The sequence below is a fragment of the Acomys minous genome (assembly GCF_964271855.1).
Source record: "Acomys minous genome assembly, chromosome: 6".
NCBI lineage: Eukaryota > Metazoa > Chordata > Mammalia > Rodentia > Muridae > Acomys > Acomys minous.
This window is the reverse complement of record NC_140487.1, coordinates 105,002,395-105,030,185: the sequence shown is the minus strand read 5'-3', so window position 1 is coordinate 105,030,185 and position 27,791 is coordinate 105,002,395. Positions and strand designations below refer to the sequence as shown.

At 41.0% G+C, this 27,791-nt stretch overlaps 1 protein-coding gene across 15 annotated transcripts in view; it reads left to right on the top strand.

Annotated features, from left to right (window-relative positions):
• S100PBP (S100P binding protein) overlaps nt 1–24,915 on the top strand; it is a 40,505-nt gene extending 15,590 nt beyond the window's left edge. For 12 of the 15 annotated variants that reach the window (XM_084787883.1, XM_084787880.1, XM_084787881.1 and 9 more), the window contains 2 exons: nt 20,093–20,177; nt 24,182–24,915. In XM_084787883.1, the coding sequence (XP_084644009.1) occupies nt 20,093–20,177; nt 24,182–24,323 (227 nt within the window). In that variant the 3' untranslated portion in view covers nt 24,324–24,915. Of the gene's footprint in view, nt 1–112; nt 279–3,153; nt 9,059–20,092; nt 20,178–24,181 lie in introns of those variants that run through there. The other 3 variants (XR_014780369.1, XM_084787874.1, XM_084787873.1) reach the window with 3 other exon arrangements.
• The last annotated feature ends 2,876 nt before the right edge of the window (nt 24,916–27,791 follow it).

Here is a 27,791-nt window from a genome sequence, read left to right as displayed (position 1 = left end):
TAATTACATATGCAAATACATGTATAATGTATAGGACAGTGTTTAGCTCAAGCTAATACAATTTTAGGTAATAAAATGTATAAAATACCCGTACTGACAAAGTTTGGGGCAGAGGCCCCAGGTTTGTTTCCCAGAGCCCACACGACTGTTTATAAACTGTAATTTGTGGAAAAACAAAACAAAGAAAACTGTAACTCCAGTTGCAGGGAATCTGATGTCCTCTTCTGCCATTGGTGGGACTAGGCTCGCTTGCATTTGGTACACATACATATGTTCAGGTAAATACTCATAAATGTCAAGTAAAACTAAAAAGAGAGCTTTTTAAAAAAAGTTCATCTTTTTCATAATGAAGTATTTTTGTTATTTTTTTTTTAAGAGACAGGGTCTTTCTGTGTGGTCCTGGCAGTCCTGGAAACCGCTGTGTAACCAGGCTGGCTGCTCTCATCTTAGAAATCCTCCTGCCTCTGCCTCCTAAGTGCTGGGATTAAAGGTGTGTGCCACCATGCCTAGCTCATAGTAGAGGTTTTGTTTGTTTGTTTGTTTGTTTTAGGTAAGATAGTGTGATATGTTTTAAAGCTCAACAAATGACATAAAACAAAAACCTTGTAAAATAAAATGAAAAATGTTGATAAATGAATGAAGCCAAGTTTGTTTTGTTTTGTTTTACTTTTGCATACATTGGAAAGATTCTGTAATAAGATTTTAAGAAATTGACCCTTAGGAAATTCTTTTTTGACATCTAATATTTTCCTGTCTAGTTATTCTAAAAACTTCTTGTGTCTCTAACATTTCTGTCTTTCTTTCAGTAATCTAGTATCGCATTAAACTTGTTGTTATTGCTTTTAAATTACATTTACTACTGCTGTGTGGGTGTGCATGATGTATGGGCATGCATGTGTCTGGCAAATGATAGCCTTGTTTGGTCAATTCTTTCCTTCCACCTTTATGGAGATTCCAGGAATTTGAGTTTAAGTTATGTATATAAATTGTTATATAAACAATGATTAAATGCTTTTACTCAGTGAACCATTTCATCAGCCCTTCATTTCTCTCTCTCTCTCTCTCTCTCTCTCTCTCTCTCTCTCTCTCTCTCTCTGTGTGTGTGTGTGTGTGTGTGTGTGTGTGTGTATGTGTGTGTAGGCCTGGGATTGACCATCCAATGCTTTCCTTTTGGAAACAAGGTTTCTCTGTGTAGCCCTGCCTGTCTTGACTTGCTTTTTAGACCAGGCTGGCCAGAGATCCACCTGCCTCTGCCTCTCAAAATGTTGGGATCACAGGCATGTGCCACCACGCCTGGCTTGTACCTTACTTTTTTTTCTTTAAAAGAAAAATTATTTTAAAAGATTTATTTATTATGTATACAGTATTCTGCCCATATGTGTGCCTGCACTCCAGAAGAGGGCACCAGATCTCATTATAGATGGTTGTGAGCCACCATGTGGTTACTGGGAATTGAACTCAGGACCTTTGGAAGAGTAGACAGCGCTCTTAACCACTGAGCCATCTCTCCAGCCCTACAACTTACTTTTTGAGCCAGGCTCTTTCACTGAACATGGAGCTGACTGCCATTTGCTAGACTGCCTGGCAAGCAAACCCCTGGGATCCACTTATTTCTATCTCGTCACTGCTGGAGTTACAGACATTGACTGTTTTACCCAGCTGTTTTTACATCAGTGTTAGGGGTCCAAATACAGGTCCTTGTGCTTGTGCAATAAGCACTTTACCCAGTGGGCCGTCTCCCTAGCCCAGCACTAAGTGTGTCTATTTCCCTGTACAGTACTCGCAGTATACATATGCACAGTCTTAAGCTTTGGGAGATTGAGAACTTCTGTTTTGTCTTGACTTAAAGACAAGAGTCTCACTGACTGTGTCTGGCTGGCCTGGACTTTGGTATGTAGAGTAGGCTGGCCTTGAACTCACAGAGACCCGCCAACCTTAGTCCACCTTTCTGTGCCTCCGGAGTGCTGGGGTTAAAGGTATTCACCACCACAGGCCAGCTACACATTAAGAATTTTAGCCAAGGTCCAGCTAGATAGCTCAGCAAGTAAGGGTGCTTGCTGCATTCCCTTCACAGTCTGAGGTGGCGGTTAAATCCCCAAACCATGTCAGAGTAGAAGAAGAGAACTGACTCCACCAATTCTGACCTCCACGTGTCTACCATGAGTCATTCACCTACACACATCACACTCAAATCCAGGAATTTAAAAACGGTCGTCTTAGAAAGATGGCTCAGCAGTTAAGGGTACTTACTGTTTTTGCAGAAGACCATTTTAGTTCCCAGTACCCACATGTCAGCTCTGTAACTCCAGTTCAGGAGCTCTAGTGCCACTTTGTGGCCAATGGCCATGCTAACACCAGACATGCATATAGTATACATACATGAAGACCAGCGGTTCTAGACCTATTAATGCTGTAACGCTTTAATACACCTCTTCATGTTGTGGTGACCTTCTCAACCATAAAATCATTTCCATTGCTACTTCATAACGGTAATCTTGCTACTGTTAAAAATTGTAGTGTAAGCTGGGTGTGGTTGTGTACGCCTTTAATCCCAGCATTCAGGAGGCAGAGGCAGGTGAGTTCGAGGCCTGCCTGGTCTACAAAGTGAGTCCAAGACAGCCAAGGCTACGCAGAGAGACCCTGTCTTAAAAAAAAAAAAATTGTAAGCAGAACATGGTGCACACACCTTTAATCTCAGTACTCGGGAGGCAGAGACAGGCAGATCTGAGTTCGAGGCCAGCTTGGTCTACAGAGAGTTCCAGGATAGCCAGGGTTGTTACACAGAGAAGCCTATAATCTCAGGACTTAGAAATATTAGAAACCTCAGACCAACCTCAACTAAGTTTGGGATCAGTGAGAAAGGGTCTTTTCAGATAAACTTGATGACTTGAGTTTGATCTGCAGAATCCACAGGTGGAAGAAGAGAGCTGGACTTCTGTGTTAGTGTCACTCCTCCCCCTTAGATACATAAATATAAATTTAAAAAATAGTGTTTGAGGACAACCTAGTTACACGAGGTCCTGTCTCAAAGTACCAAATAAGTTCTGTGGTCATTACCAAGTATTTTATCTTGGGTCTATTTTTCATTAGTAATGAAATGTTGAGTGAACATTCTGGTCAACAAATGTTTATGTACAACTCTCATTTCTATAGGATGAATGCCTAGAAGTGGAATTACTAGGTAACGTATTTAAACAGCTTAAAAACTTGTTATGTTACCAGTCGTTGTGATAAAAAACACTGAACTAATTTAAAAGTTTGTTTATTGATTATTTATTATTTTTGTCTTTTTGAAACAGGGTTTCTCTGTGCAGCTCTAGCTGTCCTGGAACTCACAGAGATCCACCTTCTGCCTCCTGAGTCCTGGGATTAAAGGCATGCACCGCCACCACTACCTGGCTTAAATAATATTTTTGTTTTTGCTTTTGTTTTTGTCTTTCTAGATAGGATTTTTCCTGTGTGTAGCCCTGGGTGTCTTGGAACTCTGTAGCCCAGTCTGTGAGATCTACCTGCCTCTGCCTTCCCAGTGCTGGGTCAAAGGTGTGCAACACTGTTCCCAAGTAAATACTGCTTTGGATTTTGTTTTGCTTTTTGTTTTTTGAGATAGAGTTTCTCTGTGTAATAGAGCCTTGGCTGTCTTAGAGTCACTTTATAGACCAGGCTGGCCTCAAACTCACAGAAATCCACCTGCCTCTGCCTCTGGAGTGCTGGGATTACAAGTGTGTGCCACCTTGCCTAACCGAAAAGTCACATCTTCAGTTATCTCAGTCTCTAAATTTTGTCCGATTGTTTGTTTAGTGATTTTCATTTCCTATATTTCTGTAAACTAGAAGCAGGATTAGATTCAGATTAAGCACTCTGGACACGGCTAGTTTAGAGAGCTGTTAGAGGCATTTGTGCTCTGTAAACCTGGGAGGCATGCGTGACACCTGGTAACAAGCTATTAAACATATGTTGCCAGGCTGGAGAGGTGGCTCAGAGGTTAAGAGCACTGGCTCCTCTTCCAAAGGTCCTGAGTTCAATTCCCAGCAACCACATGGTGGCTCACAGCCATCTGTAATGAGATCTGGCGCCCTCTTCTGATGTGCAGGCCAACATTCAGGCACATGTATACCCCAAACCTAATGTTGTTTCCAAGTATGTTAAGGTTTTAACAGACATGCCTTTCATTGTAAGGTACAGTTTTATGCTCTAATTACTATCATCTATGGGGTGATGCCTTAGTAACATAGGAATATCCAACTAAATTTCTTCATCAGAATTAGCTGTTAATACCAGGATATAGAAAATGTTTGTTTAAAGAAAATGCTGAAGGTGATGAATGGGCTTCGGAGTGAATTTGGCAGTTAAAACATACCTTAAATCTTGTTTGTTACTGTCATTCCCGTTCTTTTCATTTAGAATCGGAATAAAGCTACATTTCAAGTAATCTAAAAAAAAAAAAAAAAAAGAAAGAAAGAAAGAAAGAAAATGTTTGTGCTCCCCCATATAACTTTTAGTTTTTCTTTTTTAGAATACTTATGTATTGACAATTTTATACATGAATGCAATGTGTTTTGATATCCATCTATAAATTATTCTTCATTGCCTTGCATACATCCTAAATATGTATATAACTAAATAAATATATAACTCTCAGTGAGTTATATTCCAACCCTCATGGTTTTGGTTTTGATTTTGGTTTTTTGAGACAGGGTTTCTCTGTGTAGCCTTGGCTGTCCTGGAACTCGCTTTGTAGACCAGGCTGGCCTCGAACTCATAGTGATCCACCTGCCTCTGCCTCCCAAGTGCTGGGATTAAAGGCGTGCACCACCACCACCCAGCTTTACCCTCGAGGATTTTTAAAGTTCCCTTTGTAGTTCCTATTTATTCTTTTTTTTTTTTAATTAAGTGTATGAGTCCATTGCTTGCATGTATGTTTTTGCAGTGTGTGTGTGCTTGGTATCCGTGGTAGCCAGAGGAGGGTGTTATTCCCTGGAGCTGGAGTTACAGATGGTTGTGAACCGCCGTGTGGCTGCTGGGAATGGAATCCAAGTCCTCTACAGCAAGCAACAATCGCTCTTAACTGCACAGTCATCTTCCTAGCCCCAGTTCCTATGCTCAGTTTAACCATTCGGAGCTCCTTCAGGCTGGATTCTACTCTTATACCACCATCAATCTTTTAAAAATTTTTGTTTGTTTGTTTTTTGTTTTTGTTTTTGTTTTTTTGGGTTTTTTTGAGACAGGGTATCTCTGTGTAGGCCCTGACTGTCCTGGATTTGCTTTGTAGACCAGGCTCGCCTCGAACCCACAGCCTACCTCTGTCTCCCAAGTGCTGGCATTAAACCTCCTCAACCTTTTAAATTTTTTTTAAGTTGCTGTTCAAAAGCATAAAATTTACTATATTAACCCCTTTATAACGTCATCCAAGTCACATAGTCAGTCATGTAAGTCTCTATAATTTTTTTTATATTTCAAATCTGGAGAGCTCTGTGCCTGCCAATAAACAGCTCCTCTTGTCTGTATACCCAGTCCCTGGTCAGTATCATTCCGTTTCTAGTGACTATGAACTTGACTACTTTAGATACACAGATTGATGAAAACATACAGACTTTGTTTTCTTAGGAGTGGCTTATTTCTCCTAACGTGTTCAAGACTCATTCCTAATATGATGTGTGACAGGTACCCTTTTTAACCTCTTTTGTTGTGTATATGTACTACTAGCTGGCCTGGTTGTGGTGAATAGTGCTGCTGTGAACATAGGTCTGTAAGGGTTTTTGTAGTTGGTTTATTTGTTTGTTTTAAGATGGGGGGAGGTCTCACTCTGTAGCCCAGGCTGGCTTGAAACTCACTATGTAGCCCAGGCCAGCCTCACATTTGTGGTTATTCTGCTAACCATAGCATTCTGAGTGCAGCATGCTTTAGCTCAGTTCTCTGTGATACATATGTACAAATAAATCAAATGGTAGTTTTATTTTCATGTCTTGAAGAAGCTATATACCATTTAATCTAACTTTTCTCATTGACTCTAGCTTTTATTTTAAGAATTACATATTTATGTGCGCTAAGAAATCTTTGCCTAACTCAGTGTCAGAATTACTTTCTTGTATCTTATGGTCTTAGCTGCGAGATTTAGATCTATTACCCATTCTGAAATTATTTTGTACAGTACAAGATATAAGTCAGAGTTGTTTCTTGTTGCTTTTTAAATTTTGTTAATTTTTAAAAAATACATTTGATTTGTGTGAGTATGTGTGGCACTGCATTAATGTGAAGGTCAGAGAACATCTTGTGGAATCACTTTTCCCCTCTCACTATGTGGGTATCAGATACTGAACTCGGGTTATCAGTTTAATGGGCAAGCACCTTACCTCTGAGCCATCTTATTGGCCTGTTTCCCTCCTTTATTTTATTTTGTTATTATTTTTGTAGATGGGATGTCTGTTGTTTCTTTACTGTTTATTGTGAGGACTGTTCATTTTTGACTGATTTACATTCATACCTTTGTTGAAAACCAGTTAATCTAACTCTATAGAGAAAAAATATTAATGTATTCTGTTAATATTATTTTGTAGTTACTATATTTTCTTTGTATTGATGCATATGTTTTATTTATTTTTAAATTTTCTTTTATTATGTGTAGGGGTGTTTTGCCTGAATGTATGACTGTGTACCATGTATGTACAGAATCCTCCGAAGCAGAAGAGGGCATTGGATCCCTTGAACTGGAGTTACAGGATGGTTGTGAGCTGCCTTGGCGGTGCTGGGAATTGAACCCTGGTCCTCTGGAAGAGTGACAGTGCTCTTAACCACTGAGCCATCATTCCAGCCCCTAGATAGATAAATTTTAGAATCAGCCTACCAATTTATTTAAAGAGCATGCTGGAATTTTATTAAAAATGCATTGAATTTATAGAAATTGGGTAAAATTTAGCAAGAACAAATATCTTGAGTATTTTTATCTTAATTATTCAAATCTTTACTTTTTCCCAGCAGTATTTTTAACCCCTAGTGTCCTGAAGCTGTTAAGTAGCCCCTGTTGTCCTTGAGCTTCCTGCTCTCCTGCTCTAGCATTCTGAGTGTGGATGTTACAGGCTGGGCGTCCATGGGTAGCTCTTTATAGCTTTTGATGTACACTCTTGCATATCTTTGGTATCCCAGAGTATTTTATTGGTGATGCTTTTGCCAAAGATATATTTTAGAACATCACACAAGTGTAATCTCAGTTTTTAGGAGGTTAAGGCAGGAAGATGAGGAATTTGAGACCAGCCTGAGTTACATAAGAGCCTCTCTTAAAAAAAGAAAGAAAAACACCACCGCACACACAAATAAGTACTTATTCTGTGATAGTATAAAAAAAATTTAGTTGATTCTTATAATCAAAACTCCTTGCTAGGTTTTTAAATAGATTTCATCAAGTCTACATAGTGAATTCCAGGACAGCCAGGACTATGTAGAAAGACCCTGTCTCCAAAATAAATAAATAAATAAAAATAAAAAATAGATGTGTGCCTGTAGAGAGGCCAGAGGGAGACTGCTGTCACGCTTCTCTCGTGCACTGCCACACTTCTTGAGAACTGGTTTCTTATCACACTTCAAGCCCCAGCTTAAAGTTAGGCTGGCAAAGTAAGCTTTCAAGATCTAGCTCCATCAGCCCCTGCCTCCAGCTCTGGGGTTACAGGCATGTGTGATTCCCCCCAACCACCACCACACACACACTCTTTTGTTTTGTATTGTTTTGTTTAAGACAGGGTTGCCGGGTGTGGTGGCGCACTCCTTTAATCCCAGCACTCGGGAGGCAGAGGATCACTGTGAGTTCGAGGCCAGCCTGGACTACAAAGGGAGTCCAGGACAGCCAAGGCTACACAGAGAGACCCTGTCTCAAACTCCTCCCCCCAAAAAAGAGACGACAGGGTTTCTTTGTGTAGCCCTGGCTTTCCCTGGCTTGACTGCTGGGAATTCAAACTCTGGTTCTCTTTTCCCACCCTTCATCTGTTCGTTTTTGTTTTTTTGAGGCAGCGTCTTACTATGTTCTGGAACTATGCAGCCCAGGCTACAGAGATCTACCTGGCTATGCCTCTGGAGTGTTGGGATTGAAGGCATAGGTCACCGCACCTGACCTTAGTCACTTCTATACAGAGAGCAGTGTTGTTAGCAAATATATCTTTACCTGTTTTTTACTTGCCTTTTTATCTTATTGTATCTAAGTACAACATTTAATACAGTAATGACATTTTTGTTTTTAATCTTAGGGGAAAACATTGAGTCTTTTACCAGTAATAGTTGTGTTTCCTATAAGTTTCCCTTGAGTATAGTTTAATAACTTGCAGATGGTCCTTCAGTTATAGTTTGATGGAAGTTTTCACTGGAAATGGATACTGTCAAATAGTCTGAATGTATCTACTGAAATGATCACATAGCAGTTATTTTTACTAAAATAGAGTTGATTTTTTTTTCAGGGTTAACTCATCTTTAATTTCTGGTTTTATGTGTAGTCCCAATCATCTTTGTCTAATATTATTGGGTTGATAATTATTTATTTACAGATACGGGGTGTGTGTGTGTGTGTGTGTGTGTGTGTTTTCAAGCCATGGTTTCCCTGTGTAGCCCTGGTGTCCTGGAGCTCACTCATACAGATAGTTCTTTATTGTAGTTGTATCTTGGTTTTTTGAGACAGGATTTCCTATAACCCAGGCTGTCCTTAATATCAGCGTGTACTTGGCGATGATCTGCACTGCCGATCCTCTTCTGCCTTCATCTGTAAACATTTGTGATATAGTTCTTCATTTATTAATGAATTTTAAAAATTCTGTCAACAATGTTTTAGTTTATTATAAGTCTTGCACACATTTGTTAAGTTCATTCAGATGTATTTAATGCTTATTTATGCTGTGTAAATGATATTGAAATGTTTTCATTATTTAATTATTTTTAGAATATAGAAATACTGATTTTTATATTTTGACTATATTATATAAATTATGCTGAATTTTCCTGTTACTTTTGTGAACTTTTTTATAGATATTTTAGAATTTGTTTTGATAATATCTGTAAATAAAGACAGTTGATTTCTTTTCAATTTATAAGTCTTTTATTTCTCTTTCCCTACTGTACTGCTTGTGGCCTTGGGCACATTAAATATGATACAGGTCTATTATAGATGCTCTTATCAAGTTAGGAAAATTCCCTTCTGATTATGTGATAATTTTTATCATGTACTAGTGACATTTTGTTAAATGCGTTTTCTGCCTTTATTTACTGCATTTATAAGTGCCTAGTATTTGTGTGTGTGTGTGTGTGTGTGTGTGTGTATGTGTGTTATTTACATTGGTGTTTGTGTGAGAGTGTCAGATCCCCTACAACACGAGTTATAGACAGCTGTGAGCTGCCATGTGGGTGCTGGGGATTGAACCCGGGTCCCTCTGGAGGAACAGTCAGTTTTTCTTATATTCTGTGTTCTCTTACATTGATTGGTAGATTGAGTTTTGTACTCCTAAAAACTGAATTCCAGGGCTTGCACATGCTAGAGAAAACCCCTAGCCTCTATTCTGTTAGGTTGTCTTGCAGAAACTTCCTGAGTCTTAAAACACCATTATTCAGTTTGCTAATTCTTCTTTTAAAGAATTGTTAAAGTGCGTGCGTGTTTGAGAGAGTGACACAGACAGTCAGGTGTTGGGTGGTATGCTGGACACGCTACGCTTGTGGAAGTCAGACAGCAAGTCTGTGGAGTCAGCTCACTTATTTCATATTTCTCTAGGTTCCAGGGCTTGAAATTGTGCCATCAGGCTTACACAGCAAGCACCTTTATTTCTGAGCTATCCGCCAGTCCTTTTAAAGGGGTTTTTAGCCAGCCAGTGGTGGCGTACTTCTTTAATCTCAGCACTCTGGAGGCAAACGTAGACACACTTCTGGAAGTTCAAGGCCAGCCTGGTCTACATAGTGAGTTCCAGGACAGTCAGGGCTACAAGCATTGTCTTTAGTTTTCTTGATTTTGGTAATGCTAGCTTTCTTTCTTTCTTTCTCTCTTTCTTTCTTTCTTTCTTTCATTCATTCATTCGTTTTTTTCAGGACAGGGTTCTCATTATGTGTCTCTGTAGACCAGGCTGGCCTCAAACTCACAGAGCCTCCCAAGTGCTGAGTGTGTGCTACTATACTCAACTCACTAAATGTAACTTATGTCTTAAAGGAACTTGTCCATCTCATCAAAATAGTTAATGCATTAAAGTAAAATTATTTGTAATATTCCCTATTACTCTAATTGCCATAGGATATGTAAAATGACTCAGATTCGTTCAGTCCTGTTTGGAGTTGGAGGTTGTGTTTTTCTTATTTCTGCTTTCTTGAACATTGTATCTAGAAATGTATCAAATGTATCGATACCCCCCACCCCCATCCCCCAGTAAGGTTTTGCTTTCATAATTGTTGCTGGGTACACTGGCACATGCCTGTCATCCCAGCACTCGGGAGGCAGAGGCAGGCAAATCTCTGTGAGTTCGAGGCCAGCCTGGTCTACAGAGTGAGTCCAGGACAGCCAAGGCTACACAGAGAAACCCTGTCTGGAAAAACCAACTGTCTCCCCCAAAAAAGGTTGTTTTTATTTGATTTTAGTTTTGTAGTTGTTCTGGGTGGTTTTTTGTTTTGTTTTTTCAAGTCGTCATTTCTTTGAGGAGCCCTGGAGCTTGCTTCTTAGACCAGGCTGTCCTCAAACTCAGAGATCTGAGTGCTGGGATTAAAGGTGTGTGCCACCACTGCCCAGCTTTATATGATTTTGTATGTGTATATGTATGGCCATGTACACATATGCCTGTGCTGCAGCATTTATGTGCTCAGAAGAGAACTTGTTGGACTCAGTTTTCTCCTTCCACCATGTGAGTCCCAGAGATTGAACTCAGGTCATCAGCCTTGGTGACAAGTACTTTACTTGCTGGTCTTTTCTTTCTTTTTATGCTTTGGGTTTAATTTTCTCTTGTTTTCTAGTTTTAGATCATTGACTTCCATTTTCTCTAAACATTTGAAGTTACAGTTTTCTCTTTAAGTACTACATAGCTAAACTCTTTTCTTGTTAATTTATTATATTTTAAAAAGGTTTATTTATTTATTATTATGTATGCAGCGTTGTGTCTGCATGTACACCTGCATGCCAAAAGAGGGCATCAGATCACATTATAGTTAGTTGTGAGCCACCATGTGGTTGCTGGGAATTGAACTCAGGACCTTTGGAAGAGCAGTCAGTGCTCTTAACCTCTGAGCCATCTCTCCAGCCCTTAATTTATTATTTTTATTTCATGTGCATTGGTGCTTCAGCTGCATGTATGTCTGTATGAGGAGTAGGGTGTCCTGGAACTGGAGTTACAGACAGCTGTGATCTGCAGTGTGGTTGCTGGGAATTGAACCCAGCTTCTCTGTGAGAGCAGCCAGTGCTCTTAACTGCTGAGCTATCTTTGTAGCCCACTTTTCAAATTATTAAGCTCACTTATTAATTAAGCTCATTTTATAAGTTAAGGTTTACATTAGTCATTGAATTACTAAAGTGTAAGGTCTTTTTTAATCCAAATTTTATTGTTAGATGAATTTCATTTAGCTACAGAACAAAGGACAATCTTCACCACCTTTTAGCCACAACTTAAAAATAAATTCATGATACTGATTGTTGGTCCAAGAAAGCCCATCTGTTAGAGACTATGAAGAGAAGAGAACATTTAAATGTTGCAGTTCTTGTTAGCATCTCTAAATTAGGAGGGAGAAGAGGTTGGAGCTAAGAACTAAAATAAGGTTTTGGATTATTGGTCTCACCTGGGCTTGACTCCTGGCTTACCAATGGAGATATTAGGTGACGGCCAAGTATCTGCTCCAAACTTCTGTTTTCTTGTGAACAAGACAAATTATAACTTGTGTCTTTTAGTGATTGTTAGAATTCAATGTGCACTCAAAACATTTAGCAGAGAACCTGGTACATACATGGTTGGTAAATGTTAGCCACCATAGTCTCTAGTAAATCTAAAAATCTAAAAAATAAAGATTACTCTTGAGAACAAGTCTTATCTGTCCGTCTGTCTGTATTTTCTTCTTTCTTTCCTTTTTTCTTTCTTCCTACTTATGTTTTTGGTTTTTCAAGACAGAGTTTCTCTGTGTAGCTCTGGCTGTCCTGGAACTCACTTTGTAGGCCAGCCTGATCTACAAAGTGAGTCCAGGACAGCCAAGGCTACACAGAGAAATCCTGTCTCAAAACAACAACAACAACAAAAAGAAAGAAAGAAAGAAAAAGAAGAAGAAAGAATTAACATTTTGGGGCTGGAGAGATGCCTCAGAGGTTAAGGGCACTGACTGCTCCTCCATAGGTCCTGAGTTCAATTCCCAGGCAGAGGCAGGTGGATCTCAGTGAGTTCAGGTCCAGCCCGGTACAGAGCGAGTCCAGGTCAGCCAGGGTTGCACAGAGAAAACCCTATCTCAAAAAACCTTAAAACAAAACAAAACAAAACCAAAACAAACAAACAAACAAACAAACAAAAAAAGAATTAACATTTTGCAGGCTGTCGTGGGGCATACCTTTAATTCCAGCACTGAGGAGGTAGAGGCAGGTGGATCTCTGAGTTTCAGGCCAGCTGAAAAACCCTATCTCGGAAAACCAACAAAACAAAATAAAACTCTGCAAAGGAATAAAAGAAAAAAAGAAAAGAAAAACACTTCTTGTTGCATAGGCTGAAACAAAATTATTGAGCACTCTTTGACCAGTGCTGTATTAAGGTATAGCCTGGAAGTATAACACATACTATATATAATAGGATTCTTGCTTTCAAGGAAACTAATACTATGTTGTTGACACTCTGGATCTGTCACTAGGTGTATGACATTAGACAAATTACTTAACAATTCTGTGTCTTGATTTCTTTCTTTCCTTTTTTAAAAAACACTTTTTATCATAATGCCCAGGCATGCCTAAAACATCTAGGTTGAAGTGATTCTTCTGTATTAGCTTCCCCAGTGGCTTCCCAGCTACGTATTATAGTGTCTTATAAAAGGTGATGGGGGCACAGTTTAGATCCTTGAGTCTTAGGTAGCCCTGGCTGTCCTGAACTCACAATGTAGACCAGAATGAGACTACAACTCACAGAGTTCTGCCTGCCTCTGCCTTCCAAGTGCTGGGATTAAAGGCCAGTGCCACCACACCTGCCTTGGCAATATATTTTTTTCTAAAATTTTTATTATATTTATTTATTGTGTATATGTGCTGCATGCATGCATGTGCCTAGTATCATACTATAGAAATAGGAGATAAGCCCAAGACTAGTCCAAATCTCCATGTCTCTTTTGACAACTGGATTCTCTCTCTTTGTATTTTGTTTGTTCAAGACATAATTTTTCATTGTGTAGGCCTGCCTGTCCTGGAACTCACCCTGTAGACCAGGCTGGCCTCAAACTCAGAGATCCTCCTGCCGATGCCTCCCATGTACTGGGAAGAAATGACAAACACACAGGCACACACAAAGCTGGGACCAGGTGGGCTGGACTCCTGTGAGAAGCAACAGCCCCCTTGGAAGCTCAGCTGAGTATGGAGGCTGGGGTATTGGATAGAGCTGACCAAGGAAGAGCAGCCTCAGTAGAGGAGTATCTCATGCCGTAAGCATCAGGGGAGAGGAGCCACAGTGCACATTTTCTGCACAGTCAACATTGACTCTTGGACCAGGGGAAGCCTTTGCCATCCCTCTGACCCTCACCCCAGGAGACTTGCCAATCCTGAGGCTCTGAGGCCTTGGCTGTTCACGCGGCCATGACCATGTCACCATTACACTTTTCACTCAGAACTTTTTGCACCCTACAATGGAGTACTGAAGAACCCAAAAAGTACATCCTTGAGACAGTGATTTTTTTCTCCACTAAGAAGATAGATCAGAAGCTGAGTGCATGACACACACCTGTAATCCCAGTACTTGTGGAGGCAGAGGCAGGTAGCTCTCTGTGAGTTTGAGGTCAGGCTGGTCTACAAAGCAAGTCCAGGACAGCCAGGGCTACACAGAGAAACCCTGGCTCAGCAACCCCCCAACCCCCCCCAAAAAGTAGATCATGTGTAGTGGTGAATGCCTATAGTCCTAGTACTTGGGGGCCTGAGGCAGTACTAAGGCTGGACTACAATGAGACCCTGCCTCAGTAAATTAAAACAAAGAAGAGGGGGGAAAAGAAGGAAAGAAAAGAAGGGTTTTTGTTGTTGTTGTTGTTGTTGTTGTTTTTGTTTTTAGATAAAGAATAGCTTTCCTTTTAAAAACTACTTAGTAAGGCTGGTGCATGCCTTTAATTCCTGTACTTGGGATGCAGAAACACGCAGCTCTTTTGAGTTCAAAGCCAACTTGGTCTATGTGATTTGTTCCATGCCAGCCAGGGCTATGTGGTGAAACTATCTCAACAAAAGATACTTACTAATGCGTAATAGCCACTGCCTTATTTATGAGACAAGTGTCTCATGGTGTGTGTGAGCATTTGAGTGTGTGTGGCCCAGAGGGCAGCCTCAGTTTTCATTCATCAGGAGTCACCCACCTTGGTTTTTTTTTTGTTGCAAGGTCCATCATTGGCCTGCCTGGAGCTTGTGAATGAGCTAGGCTGTCTGGCCAGTGAGCCCTAGTGACCTGCCTGCCTCTACTTCCCCAGCCCTGGAATGACAGCTACACCTGGCTTTTTTTTTTTTTTTTAAACAAAATAGTTGTGTTCAACAGTCCTGATTTAAGTAAGATTGACTTACAAAGTGAGTGTGTTTTTCCATTTTGTGTGTCACAATACATGTGTGAGAGTCAGAGACCAACTTGGCTAGTGTGGGTTCTGTCTTTTAACTGTTTCCTAAGGACCAAACTTAAGTTGGCAGGCATGTTGGCAAGTGCCTCGACCTGCTGAGCCATCTTGCCAACCCACTTTTAAAAGAAGTTGTTGTGTTACAGTACAAGTGTCAGGATGGGTGGGAGTAGGTGGAGCAGGCAGTCATTGTTTTCATTAGCATTGTGTGTCTGTTCTAATGGCCATGAATGTCCCCAAAGTGCTGCGTTCAACATCGTCGTTTCTCCTAATGCTGCAAATCAGCTCCTGGCTTTGAATTCCAAATCTGAGAAAAAAGACATGACAAAACCCATCTTCGCGTGATTAAACAGTTGGGATAGGGTTGTCTGTGGGACCCGTGGCTACTGGCATCTCACATCTGCCTCAGTTGCTCAGCTCTACACAATATAGTACTTTAAAAACACAGTCCAGCCAGGCGTGGTGGTGCTCGCCTTTGATCCCAGCGCTCTGAGGCCAGTCTGGTCTATATGGGAGTTCCAGGTAAGCTAGGGCTATATAGTAAGGCTCTGTCACAAACAGACAACAAAAGTAGTGATCCTGGCTCAGTAAATAGTACTTCATTGGCTTTCCTTTTTAAAGATACGATTGGATGTAATTAGTAATGTTCAATCTTCACAAAGATGGGGAATAACCCCCCAAAATTTAGTGAAGTTGAGTTTTCTATTTAGATTTGTATAACTGGTTATAGGAATATGTTTAAAAACTAGGAAGAGACTCTTTGCTGTATCAGAACTGAGCAGGACTCACCTTAGTTTCAATTTGTGTTCATTACTTTGTTCTAGGAAATGGTGAAACATGCAGAACCAAGTGTGTGTGTGTGTGTGTGTGTAATTTTTTTTGTAGATTTTATTTTGATCATATACTTACTTTCTCTTCTTCAACTTCCCTCCTAACTTCATGTATTTCTTCCAAAAAACAAACAAACAAAAAAATGAAAATCAAAATAAATGAAAAACTTTGGAAGTCTGTTTTGTATAGTCCTGGGCATGGAGCCTGCCCTGGAATGTGTTTGATATACTTAGTGAATTGTCCATATTTTTGTTATGGAATATAGTCGATTATAGCATATAAAATGCTGCCTTTTTATTATGGAAAGCTATTTTTAATATACTTATTTATATATACTAACAGATAAATAATATTTTATGTTTTGTTTCTTTGAGACAGGGTTTCTCTGTGTAGCCTTGGCTGTCCTGGACTCGCTTTGTAGACCAGGCTGGCCTTGAACTCATAGAGACCCGCCTGCCTCTGCCTCCCAAGTGTTAGGATTACAGGCATGTGCCAAGAGAGGTTCTTAGACCAGCAGTATTAGCATCACTTAGAATATGAAATCCCCTGGGCTGATGAGATAGCTCAGTGGTTAAGAGCACTGTCTGTTCTTCCATAGGTCTTGAGTTCAATTCCCAGTACCCACATGGTAGCTCACAACCATCTATACTGAGATATGATGCCCTCTTCTGCCATACAGATATACATGCAGATAGAGCACTCATAAATAAATCTTCAAAATTAATAAATAAAAAAGAATATGAAATCCCAGCCGGGTGCAGCAACACACACCTGTAAATCCCAGCACTCCAGAGGCAGACAGGTGAATCTCTGAGAGTTTGTGGCCAGCCTGGTCTACAAAGTGAGTCCAGAACAGCCAAGGCTATACAGAGAAACCCTGTTTTAGGGAGGGGGAAAAAAAAAAGAAATCCCAGAGCTACACAATTGGAAACTTTGGGGAATGCACCACCAACAGTCTGTTTAGTGGTATCCATCTAGTTAAAATACATATTACAATTTGAGAACAACTGGTCTAGGGAAATTGTTTCCTAACTAAGGTAAATTTTATTTTTGTTTCTGTAAAGTTTTAGCTCAAGTTTCAGGTTTTCTTTTTTTGAAACTTGTTTTTCTTTTATGTATATGGGTATCTTGCCTGCATATGTGTCTGTACCTCATGGGTGCCTGGCACTGTGGAAATCATAAGAGGGTATTGAATCCTCTGGAACTGGAGTTACAAACTGCTGTTAGCCATATGGAGACTGAGAACTACACCCTGGCTCTCTGCAAGAGCAGAACGTGCTGAACAGGTTTCAGGGTTTGTTTTGTTTTTGTTTTTACTGGATTTCTTTCTTTTTTGTTTTGGGGTTTTGTTTTGTTGTTTATTTCTAAGGTATGGCCTCTGTAGCCCAGGGTACCCTTGAACCCATGGCTGCTGGGGACCAGCCCCTGCAGTTGACAGGTCCTAGAGAGGAGATAAGGAGTGAGGTAGGCGTGAGTCAGGCATGGTGGTCAGGGGAATCTGCTGCTTTGACTGACTAGCACTCAGCTTGCTGCTTTATTTATACAGATTTCATAAAGATAGACTTAGGATTTTCCAAGAAGTACAGATCATACCATTTTGTCTCCGGACCTGTGTTTGATTTTTCATTGCATGTCCAGGGTTACAGGTTCATTTACAGTGAACAAGTACAGATAGACCAGATTTCATTTTTATATTCAGTCCAGTAGCTTCATTATAAAGAATGTCTCTGCCAAAGCAAACATGTTTAATACACGACAGCCTGGTTTTAGACTGGTGACAATTGTGGTTTCAAAGTGGTCCAGACCTATAGAAAATAATCTGAGCCAGTCTTTATGGATGACAAATCATGATACCCAACTCCTTTTACTTACATCCTCCCATCATCTGAACTATTAGAAAGGCTATTTTAATCTATTTGTCTTGATAACTGAGTTCTGCTCTTCTCCGGCATCTCCTGTCTTTAATCTACATTCCAGAGAGCTCTAAGCCTATTCTAGAAGGAGGCCTTGGGTGTGTGGCCAGTGCTGGCCAGGGGGAGGTTGTCAACAGCTCTAGATGTACATTCTTCCACTTAAAGGTTTGCAGATCTCATGTAGCATGTAGGGCATTTTTCAGTCTTTGACAGAAGAGTTAAAATTAGAACAGCCCCTTTCCCCTCCCAAAAAATTAGAGCAACTCCCAGAATTATCCCTAAATTAATAATAAAAGACCAAAAGTCCTGTCCCTAGACAAGAGATGTCAAAGACTTTAAACATTTATTCACAGTTTCTGCAGCTGAGATAGGTTCTGATTGATCTTGAGCATATAGCTGCAATTTGTTGATGTAAAAGCTGTATATTTCCTGCTAAATCAGAATTATTCTATAAGCCATGGAAATGGGATCTAACTTGTTCCCACATTACCTTACCCTCCCAAATCTTAAGATTACAAGCATTTCAGAGCTGGAAAGATGGCTCAGTGGCTACTGTTGTTGCAGGGTAGAGACCCAAAGACCATACAGCACAACTGACGTCTGAATGGGGAGTCTTTATTAGACGGGATGGAGAGAAACTTCTCGCACAGTACGTCCCTGAATGCATTTTATAGGGCGCTTCTAAAGGAAAAGGATAAACAAAACAAAACAAAAAAAATCTTAACTCGTCCTCCTTGGCAGTTGCATAGGGAAATAAAGCAAGCAAGCAAGCAGTTTAATAGAAGCCAAAACAACCGTTAGCTGGGCATTTTGACTCTTTGTTTTTAGAACAGAGTTGGGTTACTTCTCCATGGGACTTTTCTTAGAGTGGAGCTGAGGGTGGGGTGTAAAAGTGGGGCGCGGTCAGTTTCAGTTTTAACCAGAGATGGCTGCAGCTGAGACAAGATGGAGGAACCGTTGCTCTGTCACAACTAGGACTTGAATGGTTTTGGAAAGGACCTGGGTTTGGTTCCCAGCACTCGCATGGTGGCTAACATAATTTATAACTCCAGTGTCAGGGAAGCCAGTGCTGCCTTCCGCCCTCCATGGACACCAGGCATATATGCATGCAAATGTAAAGCAACATTTTTTTTTGTTTTGTTTTTTGTCTTTTTTTTTTTTTTTTTTTTTTTTTTTTTTTGAGACAGGGTTTCTCTGTGTAGTCCTGGCTTTCCTAGGGCTACCTATGTTGACTAAGCTGGCTGTAAACTCAGAGATGTCTGCCTGCCTTTCCCTCCTGAGTGCTGGGATTAAAGGCGTGCACCACCACAACTGGCCTGTAAAAGAAATTTTTATAAAAGCATTTCACATCATGACAAGAGCATGGTGTCACACACGGAACAAGTTGAATTCTGGGTTATTAAACAGTTAAGACAGTTTCAGTTCCTTGAGCTATAATTTTTCATCTTTCAAATGATATCAAGAACATCTCTATATATGACTTTTAATAAAACCTTATTAAAAAGAACTTGCAAATAAAAAGTGCATGCAGTGAAATGAACCAGACCCAAAGTCTACTGTACATCTCAGTGAGTTCTGTGGTGGTTTGAGTGAGAAGGCCCACAAAGGCTCACAGCTTGAGTGGTTGATTCTCTGCCAGCCAATGGAACTGTTTTAAAAGTACTGGGAGGTGGGACATTATTAGAGTGTGTCACGGAGGGTGGGCGTTGATGTTTCAAAGCCCATGTCAGGCTCAGTCTCTCTCTCTCTCTCTGCCTACTGCCTGCAAATCATGATGTGAAGCTGCCAGCTACTACTCTAGCACACATGCCTGTCTGCTGCCTGCCATGATGGTCACAGCCTCACCCCCTAAAGCTAAGCAAGGCCAGTTAAATGCTTTCTTTCTTAGGAGTTGCTTTGGTCATGGTGTCTCGTCACAGTAAAGAACATGGTCTAAGACAAGTTAGAATAGCTGTTCTGTACATAATGTGATTTTTTAAATTAAGATAACACAAAGTGTCTAGAACATTGTCGGGTTCTCAAATATTGTAGAAAATTGTCTTTAACGACTTACCTTGTTAGCAAAGAGTATCTGTCTCTTATCTTTTCTAAACTCTTTTCTTCAATGTATTTTACTGTCCTTTGTCTTAAAGCCTTTTTTTAGCTACTTGTCTTAAACAAACCTGTTTGTCTCACTAATTTCTATGCATCCTTCATAGCCCTGACTAGGCTCTCCTAGTCCCCACATCCCAGTCTGAGTAGTCACTTGTATATCTCTTTGTCACATTCAAAATCAGCTATCACCCACATTAATTAGCTTTAGTGAGGGGAGGGACAGACGTAGTGTCTTGTTCATTTGATATTCCTGGGTCTCTGTAGTTTCTCGCACCTTCTAAGTGTTAAAGGAATGGTCATTGCCATTTTTGTTTCCCCGTCATGACCGAAAGCAGCGTCTGCCTCTGGCTCACAGCTTCTGTGCTGGCCGATTGTGATAATCACAGTGGGCGTTATTAGGTCAAATGTCTATTCCTTCCTCTCTCAGGCTGTGCTTTGCTTTATCTAGGCGACCATAGTACACACAGCTGCTGACTAAGCACTCACTTCTCTCACAGGTACCTTGGGAGAGCTCGATGCCCTGATGGATCAAGTTCATATGCAGAACCCAGACTGGCAGCACCCTTCAGACCTCACTACCCGGTAAGTGCTTCCCTTCCTCTCAACGAGGAGAGGCTAGAATTTGGTTGCAGAGGAAATGAGATGAGAGTTGGGTTATAATGGTTTATTTTCAGAAAAAGAAGTATGGCCTTAGAAGAACTAAAAATTGGAGACCAAAATTCAGGTTCTAACACTAGATGCATAACGTTTATTTAACTAGCTATATGATTTTGATCAATTCAGTTCAATTTTATGCTTATCAGTAAATTTTCTGCTTCCAAAAATCAGGTCTCTTTTTCATTTATTATTGTGTATGTGTGGGGTGCATGGGGCGTGCCCGCATGCTGGGGTACACATGTGGAGGTCAGAGATGAATTTACTGGAGTCAGTTCTCTCCTTCCCCTTTACATGGGTTTGAGGATTGAACTCACGTTGTCAAGGTTTTGCAGAAAATGCTTTTGGCCCCCCAGCCATTTTGCTGGCCTCAAAGTCAGGAATTGCTACCACCTCCTCCTCCTCCTCCTCTTTTTCTTCAGTGCTGTACAGTTTTGCTGTTCAGGCCAACTTAACTCATTACGTACTCGTGCACTACCCCACCCGGCTTCAGTGTCCAGGCCGCGTAGGGGAGCACACGCTTTTAATCCCAGCATTTGGGAGGCAGAGGCCAGTTCAGGGTTACTCTGGTCCACATAGCAAGTGCCAGGCCAGCCAGGGTTGCATAATGAGACTGTCTCAAAAAATAAAAAATCTAGAGTGTATATTTGTCTGTTTTGTGATAGGATCTCCTTATGTATCTTCAAAATCATAGTCCTCCGACTTCCTGGGTGGCAGGATTATGAGCATGGACCACCGTACCTACACTAAACTAAAAATCTAGGTCCTTGTGCTGCAAGATGGCTCAGTGAGTAAAGGCAAGTGATGCCAAGCCTGTCAACTCGAGTTCATCCCCAGAACCCAGATAGTAGAAGAGAGCCAACTCCTGCAAGTTCTTCTCTTATTTTTACACATGAGCTGTGGCACATGGGATCCTGCACCACACACATGCACACACACACATGAATGAATGAATGAATGAATGAACGAACGAACGAACGAACTTTTTTTTTTTTTGAAAAAAAAAAAAAAGGATATGTTCTTGATCCAGTATAGGTTTTTTGTTGGTGTTGTTTTGGTTTTTAGAGATAGGGTTTCTCTGTGTAGCCCTGGCTGTCCTGGACTTACTTTGTAGACCAGGCTGGCCTTGAATTCACAGAGATCTGCCTGCCTCTGCCTCCTGAGTGCTGGGATTACAGGCTTGCACCACCACATCTAACAATCCAGTACAGTTTTGACTTCAGTTCAGTGATTCAACAATCTTAGGATAGGCATAGTGGTACATACCTTTAATCCACCTTTAATCCCAGCACTTGGGAAGCAAAGGTAGGCTGATCTGTGAGTTTGAGGTCACCCTGGTCTACATAATGAGACCCTGTCTAAACACACACACACCACTAAAGCCTTGGTGTTACTGTAACATTTTTCTTTCACATTTCACATTCCATATTTGGGAATCAGGAAATCACAGAGACTCTACACATATACCCAAAGTCGACCTGCAAGTCTCCTATATCTACCATTGCTTGCTTACTGTTCTTAACTCAGAAGCCAGGGAGATTCTTCTAAAACACAAGGTGGGTTCTCTTCTTTCTCTTCTCCCTTGGCTTCTGGGCAGCTGCCTACCCTCGGTCCTCTAAGAATGCTTGTTTGCCAGGCGACCAGCCCCGTCTGCTTCTGATACTGCTGACTCTGATCTGCTTATACTGGCTTCACCAGAATCACAGCAGTTAAGCCCAGTGCTCGGGAAGTGGAAGAAGAAGAATTGCTATAAATCCTAAGCTATCTTGGGGCATATAGCAAATTCCAGGAATCATAGCAAGAGTCTCTCAAAATAAATAAATGAAAAAAAGAAAGAGCAAGTAAGCAGAGCAAAACAGAAAACATAAGCAGTGGGGCAGTGGTGGTGCAAGCCTGTAATCCCAGCACTTACGGAGGCAGAGACACTGTGAGTTCGAGGCCAGCCTGGTCTATAAAGCAAGTCTAGGACAGCCAGGGTTGCATAGAGAAGCCCTGTCTTAAAAAAAAAAGAAAAAGAAAAAAAAAAAACCAAACCATAAGTAGTTCTCAGATGGTGTTGGGATAGAAATGTAGCTTGGTTGTAAGCTCTAGATTCAATACCCAGTACAGACGCGCACCTCAGAAAAGAGAGGGCAGCGTAATATAATTGTTACTAAATACATTTTGGAGTAATGAATAATAGTCTAGGCTGTTTTTCATACTCCTCTGTGACCTTGGGAAAGTTACTTAACCTGAGGTTTAATTTTCTTACTAGTGTATACATTAATGCCAGTGCTTTCCTAGTAGGATTTCACTGATACCAATTTAGATGGGGTCTCATGTAGTGATAAATAAAAGTTAAGTACCACTTGTCACAATTACCTGTGTAAAGTCCCAGCCTTAATTCAGGAAGAAAGGGTCTAAGAATCCTTTTCAGTCAGTATTATTGCAAAGACCAGCAGGGCACTTTGTACACAGCATGCATGTGGAGATCAGAGGTCAGCCCTTGGCAGTTAGTGCTCCTTTTCCCATGTGGGTTCTGGGCATTGATACAGGTTGGTTAGGTTTCCTTGCAGACATCTTACCCACTGGGCCATTTCCCTGACCGTCCTTTGCCTTAGTCTTCTCAGTACTGGGATTGCATGAGACCCACCACACCTGCTGAGAGGCTTCCGAAGTAGTTATTGGCAACATTTTTGGAGTAGAGATTGTGTCAAAATATTAAGGATCTATCTCAGAACCCACACCCAGAACATGACCAGAGGTGATGTTTGTTTTTGTTAATTTGTTTTCAAAACAGGGTTTCTCTATGTCTTGGCTGTCCTGGAACTTGCTCTGTAGACCAGGCTGGCCTTGACCTCAGAGATCTGCATGCCTCTGCCTTCTGAGTGCTGGGATTAGAGGTGTGCACCACCACCCAGTTTACAGCTGACTCTCAAACCTTACTATGGGTCTATGTAATTCGTTATTCAGTCTCTGTAAACTTACTGTATGGTACATTCACATGATGATTTGTCTTCTCTGGGAATTCTTTTTTTCATCTAATTTTAACAGATGTGGCCTAAGCAACTTTGGCCTGTGTGGTAGGGCTGTCCTGGTGTACAGGTCTGGTGAAACGCAGGTCCTGTTCTAAGCACTTCTAGAGAGAGAAATTGTTCTCCTTTAAGTATGTTTGGTTTTTTTGAGACAAGGCCTTATGTAGTTCATATTGGCCTTGAACTTGTACAGCTAAGGGTGCCTCACCTCCCGGTGCTGGAGATTACAGGTATATACCACCATGCCTGGCTCTTAAACATTAAACATTGGTTTTCCTTAGAACATGGTATGTGTGGCACATATCATAACAATACCTATGTAGGAATGAGGTGACTTTGGGATTGGAAGGAAATAGCTTTTGTATATGGTGTTCACATACTTAAAATAGTATAAAGTTTCTAAAATTGTAACATCAAAATATAATATTATCCATGTGTGGTGGCACATACTCCCAGCACTCAGGAGGCAGAGTCAGGCAGATCTCTGTGGGTTTGGGGGCAGCCTGGTCTACAGAGTGCGTTTTAGGAAAGCCAGGCTGTGTAGAGAGACCCTGTCTTTAAGTAAAGAGACAATAACATACATACTCTGATTTCTAGAAGTAAAAATACCTTTTTGTTTTGTTTTTGTTTTTCAACATAGGCGTGTGTGTGTGTGTGTGTGTGTGTATGTGTGTGTGTGTGTGTGTGTGTGTGTGTGTGTGTGTGTGTGTGTAGGTAGCCTTGACTGTCCTGGAACTCACTGCTAGAACTCACAGAGATGCCTATGTCTGTCTCTGTAGTGTTGGTATTAAAGGTGTGCACCGTCACCACCTGGCTGAAATAAAAACATCTTTAAAAATAGTTGAGCTAGCTGTTTTATATACAAATGGCAACTCCATCTGAAAATCCTTCCTGCTTTTATTTTCCTTCTCTCAATAGAAACTACGCCCGGTTCCGACAGAGACCTCTTCAAAGATACAGCCTGAGTCAGTGGGTTGACAGGAACAAGCGAAGCCACCATCGCTTCCAGCGCCTCCCAGACTTCTCATACAGTCCATGTGTTTCATCCCATCAACAGTGACAGTCCCTATCCAGGGTCCTGTCCGTAACAGTATCTTATTTTCCTCTGCTATTTTTTGTATATTTTGAGTTTTATTTTTCACAAGATTTTTATTTAAAGAATTTGTCACCTTTTGGAAATGCCCATTACTTTTTTGAATGTTTTTTTAAAAATGAGAACCCTCCTGATTTGTGTGTGTCTATGTACATTTCAGCAATGTTAAGTGGTGTTTTTCTGCTGCTTGTTGTTGTTGTTGCTATTTTTAAATTTAAAATGAAGGTAATTCCCTTCTGAAGGCCTGTATTAAGTCAGAACATCCAGGCTTAAGTAACATATCAGCTGTAAGCGCAGGCAGGGTCTACTTTTACTACCCAAAAGAAATATCTTTCAGTCTGCTGTAAGGAAGAGACTGTTTTGCAGGCTAAGAGCCAGTGATGTTATTGCTGCCTTGTGAATGCTAGAAGTCACTGTTAACACCTCTTTTTAAATGTGAGTCTCTTGAGTACTTGTCAGTATTTTAAGGTTGACAATTGAGGACGTTTGAAATAGTATGGAGAAGGAGAAAAGTCCTGTTGAAAGGATAGATTAAAATGTAAATCCTCTTCTTTCTATACCTATTAGCTGCCTTGAGTTTTTAAAAATTATTATTGTTGGCCTTTTCGTTCTCCGTTAAATGTATCTTGTTCATAGTATTTACAGATCTTACACATCTTCACTGTGACAGAAGACAGCTAACTAGGCCCTGTTGAATACTCTGTCGTCCTGTGACTGTGGGTTTCTCTGCCTCTTTAAGAATTTTTTTTTCTTCCCTACACCCGGTGGCCACTCTGCTCCTGGAGGTTTACAGGAAGCATTCTTATATCCTGTTAAACTTAGACATGCCTTTCAGAACACCCTGGTAGCTGAAGAACTGCCACAGAATCCTGACTTAACGATAGGCCAGCACCATCGATGTCTGGGAATCCTGTTTCTTTTGCAGAACCCCAAGTTTATGTGTTGGTGTTATTAAGGAACCTCCTTGCTGTGGAAGCCTGTGGGGAGTCACTCTTGCCTCTTGTTGGTTACAGGTACTCTTACACCTGGATGTTAGCGTTTAGCGTTTGGTCAGACTCCATTGTTTCCCGTTAGTGCTTAGGATCACCTGGGGAAGGTGGGCTTGAGCCCGTGTGCCACAGCATCACCTGCTTTTGAGTAAGGCTTGGTGTCCTAACCATAGTGTTATTGGGGATCTTAGGAGATCTTTATTTCTTACGGGCAGCTCTAGACATCACTTGGGGAGGCTTTCCAGTATGGCATTCATGCTGTCCTTCACTCTGAAAGCTGTTCAGACTTGGATAGCCTCTTTCATTCATCAGTCCCATTTTTTAATGTGGCTAATGCGCCCTAAATATTCTACGCCTCTTTAGAAACGTGATTTGTTTTGTTTTCCAAGACAGGGGTTCTCTGTATACCCCTGGTTGTCCCAGAACTCACTTTGTAGACCAGGCTGGCCTCAGAACTCACAGAGATCTGCCTCCTGAGTGCTGGCATTAAAGGTGTGCGTCTCTGCTGTTTGGCTAAAAAGGGACTTTGATTAGGAAAATCTTGATTTTTCTTTTTTCTCTCTTTTTTTTTACTTTAGCTTTTAGTAGGTTTAGATAAATGTTCAAAGTGTTTGTTGGTTTTATCTAGTCAAAGTCTTTCTTTTTCTTTTTCTTTTTCTTTTTCTTTTTCTAGCAGGGTCTCCTATGTACCCTAGGCTAGCCTTTAACGCACTATTTAGCTCAAGATGGTCTTGCACCTCTGATTGCTGCCACACCTCTCAAGTCCTGGGATTGCAGGTGTGCACACCATGCCCAGCAAGAATGTTCTCTTCCTTTTCCCCTCCAGGCCAGGGTTTCTCTGTGCAGCCCTCTAGGAACTGGCTCTAGACCAGGCTGACCTCAGACTCAGAGATCCACCTGCCTCTGCCTCACTTACTGCATTAATGGTATGCACCACCATGCCCAGCTTCTCTCTCTCTCTCTCTCTCTCTCTCTCTCTCTCTCTCTCTCTCTCTCTCTCTCACACACACACACACACACACATACACACACACACACAGAGAGAGAGAGAGAGAGAGAGAGAGAGAGAGAGAGAGAGAAATAATTTTCTCTTCCTTATTTGGTTTTGATTCTGAAACTAGACTTTCAAAGGCAGTATTCCAGCCTCCTTTCTGGGTTGGCCCAGTTTTCACTGATCTCGTTGGTCACTTCTCCATGTTGCTGTAAGTTAGCCTGATAGAACGAGACATGCCAAATAATGCACCTTTGGGACCAAAAGGAAGTTCAAGTTCAGTACAGCTTGGATAATTAGCATGGTGGCTCACCAGTCCCACAGATAACCAGGGAATAAAGGGACAGCATTTTGCTTAGGTGAAACTCTGAAATGTTCTTGCTCTCTGGGACCAGGAGGGTTTAAGACTAAGTGTATAATGGAGCATTGTCTTTGCCAAATCAGATGAGTGACAGGTTAACTAGAAAATGTGACAATCACATTTCCTCTAGCTCAGATAATTCTGTTTTTCCAAAGCGTTAGCAGCCTAATTAAATCTGTTGGACTGGGGGAGGAGAGAGCTGTTCTCTAGTGGTTAACATGGTATTCTTTGAGGAGAAAAAACAAAGCCAAAGAAAACTCATTATCTAGCATGTTAGCCTTAAAGAGGGTAATGGTAGAACCTGGAGTGTTGATCGCTCCAGAGCTGCGTGGCTCTGGTATTTGGTACTGGCTTCTAAGCCTTGTATTGCAGATTAAAGTCTTGCTGTGTTTTAAATTTTGAGTAAGGGTTATGTGCATTAACTGTGTGCCTAGCTTTTATCATCCATGATGCCATTCTTACCACAGGGGTCTTCACAAAGCAGAGTAAAAATTTGCTATTTATAAATAGTTTACTTGTAAGTAAGGAGCCTAAATTAACCAATAGTTTTGCATCCTAATATGGGCTCTGATTTACTTGCATTGTTGTCAGGATCAATTATGAAACTGAAGTTTGGTGCCTCCTTTTTTTTTTTTATCATGTTTTTCCCCTTGTAGCAGTTGTGTTTAATGTCATTAAAAAGAAATAAAAGTTCTCATCAGTGGCGTATGTACTGTGGCCGTCTGTTCGGGGGGGAGGGTTCTTTGCCTTCCTCTGCGTAGGTCGTTTAGTAGGATATGGGAGGGTGGCGGCATTTAGTAGAATATGGCTCTGAGAAGGAGAAGGTGCTTGCTCCCTGTTCTTTTGAGGATAAATTACAGTGCTGAGGAAGGCATTCCAGCAGTTAAGAAATGTTGAAATTGATTGGGATTTGCAGCTACATATGGTGCATGTCAGGAGCCTGACACGGGGAGAGCCTGAAATATCACTGTGCTGCTGTTTCTGCAGAGGGTGGCAGGCCATGCAGCCAACAGGAGGCAGGCTGTGCCTTGCATTCCTTCCCATGGCTCCCTGCTTGGCCACTGTGTCTGTTTTTTCTTAAACTAGCACTGATT